The sequence below is a fragment of the Salvelinus fontinalis genome, chromosome 5 (genome assembly GCF_029448725.1).
Source record: "Salvelinus fontinalis isolate EN_2023a chromosome 5, ASM2944872v1, whole genome shotgun sequence".
Classification (NCBI taxonomy): Eukaryota; Metazoa; Chordata; class Actinopteri; order Salmoniformes; family Salmonidae; genus Salvelinus; species Salvelinus fontinalis.
In genome coordinates, this window is record NC_074669.1 from 52,196,175 (window position 1) to 52,211,224 (window position 15,050).

Genomic DNA, 15,050 nt, shown 5'->3' on the forward strand with positions numbered 1-15,050 from the left:
ACCACAGCATCACTTCGTCTTGGTATTAGAGTAGCCTTGGTTTGTGAGGTAGAATAGAATAGATAGGACGAGGTCAGGTGTATGTAACCGCTTGTTTCTCTACACCTGCAGGACTGAATCATGAGAATCAAAACTGTCAGCCTTACAAGCTGGCTACAGTTTCTCTGGGACTGCTGTGTGTTCTCCTACTAACCACAGTCATAGGTCTCTCTGTGCTCTGTGAGTATTCCATTCTCACATGTTGGACTTCAGGGTGTGTGCATTTATGTGTGTGTAAGAAAGTTAACAACAGAAGGATAACAGCTCTCTCTTCCGTCACAGATGACGATGACTACAATCAACTGTCAAGAACTCATTATCTCCTAACAGCCAACCACACCACAGAGAAGAAAGAGCTTCAGACTAGTTATGAAAACCTGACTAAAGAGAAAGAACAGTTGGAGAGGGAGAGAGACCAGTTACTGATCAGTTATAAAAGCTTGACTAAAGAAAGAGACCAGTCACAAACTCATTATATCACCTTAACTAGAGAGAGAGACGGATGAGAGAGATGTCAGACTAGAGAGAGATGTCAGAAGAACTGGGTGAGTACCAATTCCATGATAATAACTATGAATTTGAATTGATTATGACATGTTGACAAATTATTTTCTGTGTGTTTGACTATATTGATCACTGTGCTTTCTTTCTGCAGGATGCTGTCCTGATGGTTGGAGGAGATTCGGATCTAGCTGTTATTACTTTTCAACAGAAAGTAAAACTTGGACTGAGAGCAGAGCCGACTGTATAAGGGGAGGAGCAGACCTGGTGATTATAAACAGCAGAGAGGAACAGGTGAGAGAGCAGAGGAGCAGAAACAAAGGGTGAAATAACTACTGAGAGAGAGAGAAACAGAGAGAGAGAGAGAGACACACAGACAGACATACAGACAGACAGAGATAATAAACATACCAAAGATGTTCTTTCCAGGTGTTTCTAAACAAATTGGGAAAACATGTACATTTCTGGATTGGTCTGCTTGACTCAGAGAGTGAAGGGATCTGGAAATGGGTGGATGGAACAATAACTACAAGAACGTGAGTAATATTTACCACTATACTTCCTGTAGTTTCTTTTTGAAGCATATTGATTCTTGTACTAATATCATGTTGATATAATTTTCAAAACCATCCACAACAGGAGAATACTATCTGAATTCCCTTTTGAGTTAGCAAAAGGGAATTGTGTAATTTGTGTTAAATTGTGTTAAAGTGTCATTTAAATATATTACAACATTAGTTATGATTAGTAATGATTGTAGTTATGATTTAATTTATATAATATAGAATTGCTTATCAAGAACCATTGTATTATGAAAGTGCAACTCTAACCTGAAAGCTAATGTAGTGAATTGACATTCAGGGTCAAATCTAATCTAATCATCTAACAGTAAACTGTGAACAAGGCAAGTGCCATGCTTCAATGTGGATGATAGGGCTAGGTGTCCCGCTAGCGGAACAACTTCGGGTGAAACTGGAGGGCACATAATTCATATATACATAAATAATCATAAATATTATGGATTTTAAACATTTAGGTACATATACGTGTCTTATATCGGCTGAAAGCTTACATTCTTGTTAATCTAACTGCACAGTCCGATTTACAGTAGCTATTACAGCGAAAACACGCCATGCGATTTGTTTGAGGACGGCGCCCCACATCAAAATATCTTTCCACTGGAACAGGTTTCATACATTCACATTTAAAGATTAAATATTCACTTACTTTCTGAAAATCTTCCTCTGATTTGTCATCCAAAGGGTCCCAACTATAACATGTAGTGTCGTTTTGTTAGATAAAATCCTTCTTTATATCCCAAAAAGTCAGTTTAGTTTAGCGCCATCGATTTAAGTAATCCACTCGTTCAACTTGCAGAGAAAGGAATCTGAAAATCTACCCCTAAACTTTGTTTCAAGAAGTCAAAATACGTTTCTATTTACTCCTCAGATACCCTAAAATGTAATCAAACTATAATATTTCTTTAGGAAAGAAGTATGTTCAATAGGAAATCTATTTTAGCAGGTGCGTAATTTCTTCATGACGCGTAAACACCGATTTCCAAGACTGTGTCCTTCCACTAAAACTGTTATTTGTTATTCATTTTTGAAGTAATTACAAGCATGAAACCTTGAACATAGACTGCTGACACCCTGTGGAAGCCATAGGAATTGCATCCAGGGAGCTAATTTACAACATTACCTTTCTCTTGCAATTCTAATTCTGGTCTCTTTCAAAAACAAAATCTGGTTGGTTTGTCTTTGGATTTTCTCCTACCATATCTATTTTGTTACATTTTCCTACATTATTTTAACATTTCTACAAACTTCAAAGTATTTTCTTTCCAACGGTACCAATTATTTGCATATCCTGGCTCCAGGGCCTGGGCTACAGGCAATTTACTTTGGGCACATCATTCAGGCGGAAATGGAGGAAGAAAGGGACCTATCCCTAAGAAGTTTTAAAGACATATTTGGATAGCTAACAGAATTTTAATGTACATTGCAGACATCATTTCTCTGTTCATGTGATACATATTATAAATTGTTTTAAACCAAAGAGAAAATACAACTGTTATCTCTTTCACTATCTCTCTCTCATGTATCCATATTTTATGTACACTATATTTTGGGAAACTTTGGGAAACCAACTCACAAGGATTGGGAGAGAGTGTGTGGGTGATATTGGCCAATTCATGTGTGGGCGTTGAGGGTCAGTGCACGCTGGGTCAAACAGTAGTTGAATCTCAATAGTCACCTTTCGTTCATCTGAATTCATGTGGGTTAAAAACAGAACTGCTGAAAGCAAATACATCCACATTAATTATTTTACCTGTCCCATGTTTCAGATCAGTGCATTTGAAGCAGAGGAGAAGAAGCCACTGAGGACTATTGAGATACACCCACTGAAGGAGGTTAGCTTCAAGACAGAGTTTCTCTCTGTGGGTAGTCTACACTAGCGTCCGACCCAGGACAAGCTCAGATCATTCATTTATTGTAAGGTGATTTCTGTGAAGCTGTTTGTCTCAGAGTCTGACTTAACAGGATAGACCTAAAGTGTCAGCTAAAACGATCTGGGACTGGACAAAGAAAGGACAGAGATCCGGTAAGGACAGACACTTGCTGGCACAGACACACACCACCCAAATTAATAATAATTGAATTATATACACATTAGTTTGTGTTTTAACTCCACATTAGGTGATCAACCTCAGGTTCTAGCAGCTATGACTGACTGCAAATTATGCAGCTTTGGGGTTTGCGTGATTGCGAGTATGTACACAGGGAGAGGCTGAGACGGCACGGCTTGCCACAACTTTTAAGTGCATGCAATTTATCAGTATGTGTGACTAGGTGCAAGGTCCATTGATCTACATTTTAATCTTGCCTTCAAAGTTACATAAAACATTACTGTGCACTCACAGTAATCTACAGTAAAGCTAATGCAGACACGAAAACACACATAGTCCCGAGCAGAGTTCGTATGACAATGTTTGAGTTTGGTTTCCTCGGCCTGAAGAACTCTTGCATGGCAGTCCCTCCCTCTTACTTAGGCAACAATCAGTCATGTGAATAATCAGTCTGTCATAGTCGCAGACTAGTCACCACATCTTCAGAAAGTAGTGGAGAGGCATAATAGAATATCACTCCCCCATTCTTCCTGTCTCTGTCTAACTCTCTCGCTAGCATTTGTCTCTGTGTCTCTCACTCTCTCTCTTGCTCTCTCTCTCTCTCTCTCTCTTTCTCTGTCTCTGTCTCGCCAACCATCCTTCTATATCTCTATCCCTACAGTTCAAGATGGTGCGGTCTGTCAGAGAAGAAGGTAGTCAGCTGAGCACCATACAAGACCTGAAGGACTCTGGCTTCGGCCGTCCTCCCCCCCGACACGGCCTCAAACTCCTTTTCTGGTTCGCCAACGAGTGTGTGGCGTTCAATCACCACGGCAACATGCTGGTACAGTGCCACCCTGAGATGGAAGAGTTCGGCTTCCACTACTTTGGCAACTTCGAGGAGATTCTCCCAGTTCTATCGCGAGACCACAGGGAAAGATACTTCGAGGTGGGCAACCTGAACACAGAGACCTATTCCAAAGCCAAGGACCTACCGGACTACGTGAGCCAGGACTACGGGCTTTCCCTGGGCTACCGCCAATGCAACAAGGACCGCATCATCATCAGGCTGAAGCAGGGGGACGTGACGGCCACCTATGTCACCGAGCACAAGGAGGATGGCGGCCGGGGGGAGTTTGACTCCGAACGCACCCACCTTGTAAATCCGGATTTGATCCGCATCATCCAGGACCCTGAGCTGGAGCTAGCGACATTCCTGGACCAGACGGGCTACATGGGGCTGTCGCTGAGAGAGCGCCTCCTCAGAGCTTTCATGGTCTTTATCTTTTGTGTGGTCTTCCTGGTGATCACTTTTATCATTTTGAGCATCTTAGGGAAGTTGTAGAGAAAGGATTCTGATGTTAGCCATTGTGCATTAATATGTTAAGTCCATAGGTAATTTGCCATAGTGTTTTGATTGGGTAAGTCATATAGCCTAGTAAATACAACAGTTATATTATTTTAGAAATGGTCAAATAGTTATGTTACAAATAGTATATTATCAGGCCTATTTGCAATATATGATATATTATCTGTTTAAAAACATGAATTTACATGGATGGAAACTTTCTTTCTGTGATTATTTTGAGTAAAAATCAAAGAAGAAAAGAAGAAGAAATATGTCTCTCTTGTTGTTTCATTAAAGCAAACAATGTAATCTCTCTTGTTGTTTTCTTAAAGCAAACAATGTAATCTCTCTAGTTTTTTTCTTAAAGCAAAAAATGTAATCTCTCTTGTTGTTTTCTTAAAGCAAACAATGTAATCTCTCTTGTTGTTTTCTTAAAGAAAACAATGTAATCTCTCTAGTTTTTTTCTTAAAGCAAAAAATGTAATCTCTCTTGTTGTTTTCTTAAAGCAAACAATGTAATCTCTCTTGTTGTTTCATTATAGCAAACAATGTAATCTCTCTTGTTTCATTATTGCAAACAATGTAATCTCTCTTGTTGTTTTCTTAAATCAAAAAATGTAATCTCTCTTGTTGTTTCATTATAGCAAACAATGTAATCTCTCTTGTTGTTTTCTTAAAGCAAGCAATGTAATCTCTCTTGTTGTTTCATTATAGCAAACAATGTAATCTCTCTTGTTGTTTTCTTAAAGCAAGCAATGTAATCTCTCTTGTTGTTTCATTATAGCAAACAATGTACTCTCTCCTGTTGTTTTCTTAAAGCAAACAATGTAATCTCCCTTGTTGTTTCATTAAAGCAAACAATGTAATCTCTCTTGTTTTCTTAAAGCCAACAACGTAATCTCTCTTGTTGTTTTATTGTAGCAAAACTGTAATCTCTCCTGTTGTTTCATTATAGCAAATATCGGATGTCATCTCATGGGAATATTACTCCGAACCCTCAGAACAATCTGGTCCGGACCAAACCACTTTGGACAGTTTGGTCCGGCCCACTTGCGATCGGGAACAGGACCAGACCACGTCCTTGTTGGGACTATCGCTGAGAGAACGGTGCACCAGAGTCTTTGAAGTCATCATAGTGGTTCTCCTGGTCATCACTTTGTTTTGGTCATCTTAGGGAAGTTGTAGAGATAGCAGTCATTGTAGCTGTTGTGCTGCGGTTGGTCCATCAGGGTTGGGGTCAATTCCATGTCAACTCAGTCAATTCAGGTAGTAAACTGAAATAAAAAAATGTACTGACGGAAAAGCTTTGAGAATTGACTAAATTGAAATGGAATTGACCCCAACCCTGATGGACAAATAACAGCACAACAGCTACAATGACTCTCTAACCTCCGTAAGATGACCAAAACGATCAAAGTGATGACCAGGAGAACCACTATGATGACTACAAAGACTCTGGTGCACTGTTTTACTGGAATTTTTACTTGGTTTTACTTGCCTACCTTAGTTGAAGGCACTGACTGTAAGTCAGTTTGGATAAGAGTGTCTGCTAATGTTATGTTTTTAAATATTTTTGTAATCGATAACATATCAGATTTCTAATACGCCGATTTAGAATGAAATACAAAGAAGACAAGCTGTATAATTTGTCTTTATTTCACCTTGTGATATATTTCTGTTCTTTATACAAATAAGAAACAGAAACTTTTCTAATACACACACACACACACACACACACACACACACACACACACACACACACACACACACACACACACACACACACACACACACACACACACTCTTTTGATCATAAATAAGAATGTGTAAACCAGACCTACAATAAGAGCTGCTCTACAGAGTCCAAAGACATGGCAGATTCACACGTAGGTGACAGATCTGAGGGAATGGTGGATGGAATCTGGATGCTGCTGAATGTGGTGTAGAAATGGTAAATCTATCTTGGGAAGAGACTACAGTGAAAATATGAATAACCTTTAGAGGGACACATTTCATTGATTTACACATTTCAAGCCAAACAAACAACAATGTGAGAATCAAATGATCTGACTCCCTGTGTGGAAGTTGGAGATTTTTGCATTTTTCTGAAACAGCTTTTTCCTGCAATCTAGAGCCATAATCATAATGCTTAATGCTTAATTATATGTACAAAATGTTACGATCGTTGTCTTCGGAGGAGGAATAGGAAGGATCGGACAAAAACGCAGCGTGGTAAGTGTCCATGTTAATTTTAATAAATAAACTGAACACTGCAATAACAAACAGAAAAACAAAGAGAGTGAACGAAACAGTTCTGTAAGGTGAAGACACAAAACAGAAAACAACTACCCACAAACACAGGTGGGAACAGGCTACCTAAGTATGGTTCTCAATCAGAGACAACGATTGACAGCTGTCTCTGATTGGGAACCATACCAGGCCAAACACATAGAAAAGGACAACATAGAACAAAACCTAGAATGCCCACCCCCAACTCACGCCCTGACCAAACCAAAATAGAGACATAAAACGGATCTCTAAGGTCAGGGCGTGACAGTACCCCCCCCCCCCCCCCAAAGGTGCGGACTACGGACGCAAAACCTAAACCTATAGGGGAGGGTCTAGGTGGGCATCTATCCGCGGTGTCGGCTCTGGTGCGGGACGTGGACCCCGCTCCAACTTAGTCTTGGCCCACTTAGGTGGCGTCTCTGGAGTGGAGACCATTGCCGCCGACCCCGGACTAGACTTCCTCGCAGCGGGCCCCGGACTGGAGACCCTCGCAGCGGGCCCCGGACAAGAGGGAGACTCTGGCTGCTCCGGACAGGAGGGAGACTCTGGCTGTTCCGGACAGGAGGGAGACTCTGGCTGCTCCGGACAGGAGGGAGACTCTGGCTGCTCCGGACAGGAGGGAGACTCTGTCTGCTCCGGACAGGAGGGCGTCGCTGGAGGCTCCGGACTGACGGCCTTCGCCTCGTGCCATAACTCCTCACTGGAGGCTTCGTGCCATGGATCATCACTGGAGGCTTCGTGCCATGGATCATCACTGGATGGTTCGTGCCATGGACCATCACTGGATGCTTTGTGCCCTGGATCATCACTGGAGGCTTCGTGCCATGGATCATCACTGGAGGCTTCGTGCCATGGATCATCACTGGAGTGGAGAGTGTGACGACCCTCCCACTCTGTCTGCCGTATTCTCTCTTTGTTCTTGTTTCCTTATTAGGATGCCGGTGGGCGGAGTTGGGAGGGTCGTCAGCTACATGGGAAACACCTGAGCCCAGTGTGTCCCAGGATAAATACACCACTTCCCCATTCATGCGGGAGACTCTCTCCATGCAGACACCTTTATAGATTTGGTTGTGTTTCTTGGTGTTTTTTTGGTTGGTTGCTTTAGTATCTTTCAACACCCTGCATTATCACATTCATGCATGCAAAACACTCACTTACACTACTGATTACTGATTACACACATCATTGTATATTATACCTAGTTACTTTATTTAATAAATATATATTTTGTTACTCCTTATCTCCACGTTGTCTCCCTTTTGTTACGGGCTTTGAGCCGGTTCGTGACAAGAGACACACAGGAGGCCTGGCTCTGGGAGCAGGCACAGGACTCACCAGGCTGGGGAGACATGCAGGAGGCCTTGTCCTTGGCCGAGGCACTGGATGCACTGGGCCGTGGAGGCGCACTGGAGGTCTCGAGCAACGAGCCTGCACAACCCCTCCTGGCTCGATGCCCACTCTAGCCCGGGCCGATGCGAGGAGCTGCGACGTAGCGCACCGGGCTATGAACATGTACTGGAGACACTGTGCGCTCCACCGCATAACACGGTGCCTGACCAGTACGACGCTCCACCCAGTAAGGCTACCTGACTCCACCAATCCCCCCGTGTGCCCCCCCCAAAAATTCTGGAGCTGCCTCGTGCACCTCTCCTCGGGCTAACTCATCGTAGCGTCGCCACTCCGCTTTGGCTGCCTCCAGCTCCTCTTTAGGACGGCGATACTCTCCCAGCTGTGCCTAGGGTCCCTTGCCGTCCAAGATTTCCTCCCATGTCCAGGAGTCCATCAATTTCTGCTCCTTCCTACCACGCTGCTTGGTCCTTTGGTGGTGGGTAGTTCTGTAACGATCGTCGTTTTCTTCGGATGAGGAATAGGAAGGATCGGACCAAAACGCAGCGTGGTAAGTGTCCATGTTAATTTTAATAAATAAACTGAACACTGCAATAACAAACAAAAAAAGAGTGAACGAAACAAAACAGTTCTATAAGATGAAGACACACAAAACAGAAAACAACTACCCACAAACACAGGTGGGAACAGGCTACCTAAGTATGGTTCTCAATCAGAGACAACGATTGACAACTGCCTCTGATTGGGAACCATACCAGGCCAAACACATAGAAAAGGACAACATAGAACAAAACCTAGAATGCCCACGCCAACTCACGCCCTGACCAAACCAAAATAGAGACATAAAAAGGATCTCTAAGGTCAGGGCGTGACACAAATATGTTTATTTTTATGCATATCTAAGCATACATCTTGAGCTGTCTGTATCCTCCTGACTCTTAAAAAAAAATGATTTTCTGCATCTTTTCTGCAAGTAATTTGAGTCTTATTCAGTACATTTAGTAATTGCTTGCTTTTCTAAAGTCTATCAACCTTGCCAGCAGGCATGCCAGCTAAGATAGTAAGACAAGCTAGCTACTCTAACTTTATTTATAACTTTTTTTAATGTATTTTTTTGGGGGGGGGGGGGGGTCAGCTTTAATATTGCAGATACGTTGTATCTTCCATAAATTGTCTGCATCACTTCCAATCCCCCATATATTATTTTGCAAATATATATATATATATATACTACCAGTCAAATGTTTTAGAACACTTACCCATTCAAGGGATTTTCTTAATTTTTCTATTTTCAACATTGTAGAATAATAGTGAAGACATCAAAACTATGAAATAACACATATGGAATCATGTAGTAACCAAAAAAGTGTTAAACAAATCAAAATATATTTTTATTTGAGATTCTTCAAAGTATCCATCCTTTGCCTTGATTACAGCTTTGCTCACTCTTGACATTCTCTCAACCAGCTTCTTGAGGTAGTCACCTGGAATGCATTTCAATTAACAAGTGTGCCTTGTTAAAAGTTAATTTGTGGAATTTCTTTCCTTCTTACTTCTTTGGGTCTGGTGGGCAGTATTGAGTAGCTTGGATAAAAAGGTACCCAGAATAAACTGCCTGCTACTCAGTCCTAAAAGCTCAAATATGCACATAGTTTCTAAAAGTGTTTGAATGATGTCTGTGAGTATAACATAACTCATATGGCAGGCATAAACCTGAGAAAAAATCCAACCAGGAAGTGGGAAATCTGAGGTTTGTAGTTTTTCAAGTCATTGCCTATCAAATATACAGTGTTGCACTTCCTAAGGCTAAGGCATATTGCACTTCCTAAGGCTTCCACTAGATGTCAACAGTCTTTAGAACCTTGTTTGATGCTTCTACTGTGAAGGAGGGGGGAATGAGAGCTGATTGAGTCAGGGGTTTGGCAGAGTGCCACGAGCTCAGTCTCGCGCGCTCCCGTGAGAGTTAGCTGCGTTCCATTGCATTTCTACAGACAAAGGAATTCTCCGGTTGAAACATTATTGAAGATTTATGATAAAAACATCCTAAAGATTGATTCTATACTTCGTTTGACATGTTTCTACGAACTGTAATATGACTTTTCGTCTGAACTTTCGCCTGGACTAACCCGTGCCTCCTGAGTTTGGATTTGTGTACTAAACGTGCAAACAAAAAGGCGGTATTTGGACATAAATTATGGACTTTATCGAACAAAACAAACATTTATTGTGGAACTGGGATTCCTGGGAGTGCATTCTGATGAAGATCATCAAAGGTAAGTGAATATTTATAATGCTATTCCTGATTTCTGTTGACTCCACAACATGGCGGTTATCTGTATGGCTTGTTTTTGTGTCTGAGCGTCGTACTCAGATTATTGCATGGTGTGCTTTTTCCAAAATGTTTTTTTGAAATCTGACACAGTGGTTGCATTAAGGAGAAGTTTATCTATAATTCCATGCATAACAATTGTATCTTTTAGCAATGTTTATTATGAGTATTTCTGTAAATGTATGTGTCTCTCTGCAAAATCACCAGAAGTTTTGGAGGCAAAACATTACTGAACATAACGCGCCAATGTAAACTAAGATTTTGGGATATAAATATGAACTTTATCGAACAAAACATACATGTATTGTGTAACATGAAGTCCTATGAGTGTCATCTGATGAAGATCATCAAAGGTTAGTGATTCATTTTATCTCTATTTCTGCTTTTTGTGACTCCTCTCTTTGGCTGGAAAAATGGCTGTGTTTTTCTGTGACTTGGTGCTGACCTAACATAATCGTTTGGTGTGCTTTCATGGTAAAGCCTTTTTGAAATCGGACACTGTGGCTGGATTTACAACAAGTTTATCTATAAAATGGTGTAAAATACTTGTATGTTTGAGAAATTTTAATTATGGGATTTCTGTTTTAAATTTGGCGCCCTGCAATTTCACTGGCTGTTGTTGCGGTGGGATGCTAGCATCCCGAATATCCCAGAGAGGTTAATAGATTTCAGCCAAACAGTTGCGTTGTGACAAGGTAGGGGTGGTATACATAAGATAGCCCTATTTGGTAAAAGACCAAGTCCACGTTATGGTAAGAACAGCTCAAAAAAGCAAAGAGAAACAACAGTCCATCATTATTTTAAGACATGAAAGCCAGTCAATCCGGAAAATTTCAAGAACTTTGAAAGTTTCTTCAAGTGCAGTCGCAAAAACCATCAAGCGCTATGATGAAACTGGCTTTCAGAAAGGAAGACCCAGAGTTACCTCTGTACAGAGGATACGTTCATTCGAGTTAACTGCACCTCAGATTGCAGCCCAAATAAATGCTTCACAGAGTTCAAGAAACAGACACGTCTCAAAATCAACTGCTCAGAAGAGAGCCTTCAAGGTCAAATTGCTGCAAAGAAACCACTATTAAAGGACACCAATAAGAAAAAGAGACTTGCTTTGGCCAAGAAACACGAGCAATGGACATTAGACTGGTGGAAATCTGTCCTTTGGTCTGATGAGTCCAAATTTGGGATTTTTGGTTCCAACCGCTGTGTCTTTGTGAGACGCAGAGTAGATGAACGGATGATCTCTGCACGTGTGGTTCCCACCGTGAAGCATGGAGGAGGAGGGGTGATGTAGTGGGGGTGCTTTGCTGGTGACACTGTCTGTGATTTATTTAGAATTCAAGGCACACTTAACCGGCATGGCTACCACATCATTCTGCAGCGATACGCCATCCCATCTGGTTTGCGCTTAGTAGTGAATTGACATGCAGGGTCAAATCTAATCTAATCATCTAACAGTAAACTGTTAACAAGGCAAGTGCCATGCTTCAATTTGTGTTTATTTCTTTGTCAGATGGGATGATAATTATAGGCTACTTACTAATACATTTGAGCTCCTAGTGGATGATATTAAACACATATTTTGAAAGTTAACAGAACAGAAATGTTTGAATTGTATTGTACATTACAGGCGTAATTTCTCTGTCCATGTGATACATATTATAAATTATTTTAAACCAAAGTGAAAATACAACTGTTATGGTATTTTATTCCCCATTGAATATTGTTGTGTATCTTTATATGGATGTTGGGGAACAGAACTCCCACCCCCACCTCTCTCTCTCTCTCTCTCTCTCTCTCTCTCACACACACACACACACATAGAGTGTATACACATTTCTTTCACCTCATTGCAATTTGGACTGTAAGGACATTCAGAGCATCGATGAGACAGACAGCATACAAAGACAGAGACAGAGCAACAGAGACTATACACACAGTACCAGTTATCATCATCATTGAGATATGGAGAAAGAAGAGGACATCTATGCCAATGTTGAGCAGATCAGTGTGAAAGACTGTGATGATCTGGCTGCAGGTTACGAGACTTTACACCAGAGTCCAACAGGCTGGAACAAGTGTGTTTACAGATTCTTCTTTTGTATTTATTACGTTTACTTTGCAGGACAATGCACAACAAAACCATAAGTCTATTTGGAACTGAGAAATGATGCGTCACACCAGATATAACTACTTTCATCTGTAGTCTAATCTTGGAAACATTATATACAAAAGAGACAACATAAGTACATCAGACATGATAAAAAACAGCGATGGGGACATATGGGCATTTATCAACACAGACGTCAACACATTGCTGTTGGATTTAAATGGAAATATATGTGTACTCAAATGAAAGATGTACTACATATGGAGGAGACATATTACTAACACTAACACACTGCTAATACTAAAGGCATGTATAATATTAACACCTGTTATAAGTATGTATGAAACGCTGCAATGTTTTATATATCAATAAATCAATCAGAATCATGTTCAAAATCATCATACGTTGTCTTTCTATGTAGTAATGACACATTTCACACAAAACAAATTCCTTTTGAATTGGAACCAAATTATTTCATGGAAATGGTAGCGGAGGACAGAATTGCTGTTACTGTCTGTCTGTGTGTGGTTGAAGACCAGTGTTAGTTCCTTTTGGTATCAGAACAGCATTGGTTTATGAGGGAGAAACTGTTCAGCTGGAAAGACTTAGATACAGTAGGACCAAGTCAGGTGTATGTTATATTTGTTTCTCTACACCTGCAGGACTGAAACTTGGGACTCAGAACTGTCAGCCTTACAGACTGGCCTCAGTTTATCTGGGACTGCTGTGTCTTCTCTTTCTGACCAGTCATACGTCTTTCTGTACACTGTGTATTCAACAATCACAGGTGGTAGGGTGTGAGTGTGTATGTTCATGTGTGTGTGTAAAGAAACATAAAATGATAAATTTGTTCTCTGTTCCATCACAGATGACGATGACTACAATCAACTGTCAGGGAACTCTTTCTCTTCTAACGGCCAACCATACTTCAGAGAAGGAAGAACTAGTTACAAAAACCTGACTAAGGAGAGAGACCAGCTGGAGACTTCTTTCAACGCCTTGAACAAAGACAGAGATCAGTTACAGGCCCATTTTAACACAATGACTAGAAACAGAGCCCAGCTACAAACTCGTTACAACACCTTGGCTGTAGAGAAACACCAGTTACAAAGGAAAATGTCCGAGCTGTAAGCACGACGCTGGAGATGAGAAGCAGGTACAGGGAGTGAACATTTAATTAACCTCGGACAATGGACAGGACAGAACAGCGTCTGGACAGGAACACAACAACATTAATGCTGACACAGGGATCTAACCAAGGAAACAGACAGATATAGGAGGGTCAATCAACAAATTAAAGGTGTCCAGGTGAGTCCAATGATGCGCAGCTACGCGTGATGGTGACCGGTGAGGAAGCACAGGTGCGTATAACGATGGTGACAGGTGTGCGTAGTGAAGGCAGTCTGGCGCCTTCGAGCGCCAGAGAGGTAGAGCGGGAGCAGTCGTGACAGTACCCCCACCCAGCATCCCACCTGGGCGAAGCCTGACGGGCCAGTCGAGGCATGGGCGCTGGACAAGCCGGCTGGAGCGTAGAAGCCCGATGAACCGGCAGAGGTGTGGGAGCCTGACGATCCAGCTGAAGCATGACGTGGGGTGGGCGCCGGCCGAGACCACCGAGGCTAGACGTCTCGGATTGGTCTGACTGAGGCAATGAAGGAAGGCACCTGGAAATGGGTGGATGGAACAACTCTCACTAAAACACAGTGAGTAAAATACAAATGGATCTTGTAGACACTTGGTTCTTGTACTACATGCTGAAGACTTAATATAATGACTTAATATCATGTCTCTAGGATTGGGAGAGAGTGAGTGTGGGTGATATTGGCCAATTCATGAGTGGGCGTTGAGGGTGAGTGCACGCTGGGTCAAACAGTAGTTTAATCTCAATAGTTTCCTTTCCTTCATCTGAATTCATGTGGGTTAAAAATCAGAACTGCTGAAAGCAAATACATCCACAATATTGCTTTCACCTGTCCCACGTTTCAGATCAGTGCATTTGAAGCAGAGGAGAGGAAGCCACTGAGGACTATTGAGATACACCCACTGAAGGAGGTTAGCTTCAAGACAGAGTTTGTATCTGTGGGTAGTCTACACTAGCGTTCGACCCAGAACAAGCTCAGATCATTCAATTCTTGTAAGGTGATTTCTGTGACGCTGTTTGTCTCAGAGTCTGACTTATCAGGCTAGACCTAAAGTGTCAGCTAAAACTATCTGGGACTGAGAAGACAGAGATCCGGGAAAGACACACACGTGCTGGCACACAAGTAGATAATAATCAGAAAACACAAAATGTTGTTTTAATGTCAATTTGAAAGTCAATTGAATTATATACACATTAGTTTGTGTTTTAACTCCACATTAGATGATCAACCTCAGGTTCTAGCAGTTATAACTTACTAAGATTCATCGGTCATGTTGCTACATTGTAAAAATACCAGTATTAGGAAATCAACGGGTTGTTTTGCTGTCAACCTGCATTATT

The 15,050-nt window shown here is 41.5% G+C and overlaps 1 protein-coding gene and 1 long non-coding RNA gene across 2 annotated transcripts in view; both read left to right on the plus strand.

Annotated features, from left to right (window-relative positions):
- Nucleotides 1-572, plus strand: part of LOC129855812 (uncharacterized) — a 5,229-nt gene extending 4,657 nt beyond the window's left edge. Inside the window, exons 2-3 of the long non-coding RNA XR_008759562.1 lie at nucleotides 112-219; nucleotides 322-572. This is a non-coding gene — a long non-coding RNA (uncharacterized LOC129855812). The remainder of the gene's footprint in view (nucleotides 1-111; nucleotides 220-321) is intronic.
- Nucleotides 573-2,753: 2,181 nt separating this feature from the next.
- On the plus strand, nucleotides 2,754-5,362 carry LOC129855811 (uncharacterized). The gene is made up of 2 exons (XM_055923839.1): nucleotides 2,754-3,144; nucleotides 3,831-5,362. Exon 2 carries the CDS (start codon nucleotides 3,837-3,839, stop codon nucleotides 4,491-4,493), a length of 657 nt encoding a protein of 218 aa, XP_055779814.1. The 5' UTR covers nucleotides 2,754-3,144; nucleotides 3,831-3,836; the 3' UTR covers nucleotides 4,494-5,362.
- The last annotated feature ends 9,688 nt before the right edge of the window (nucleotides 5,363-15,050 follow it).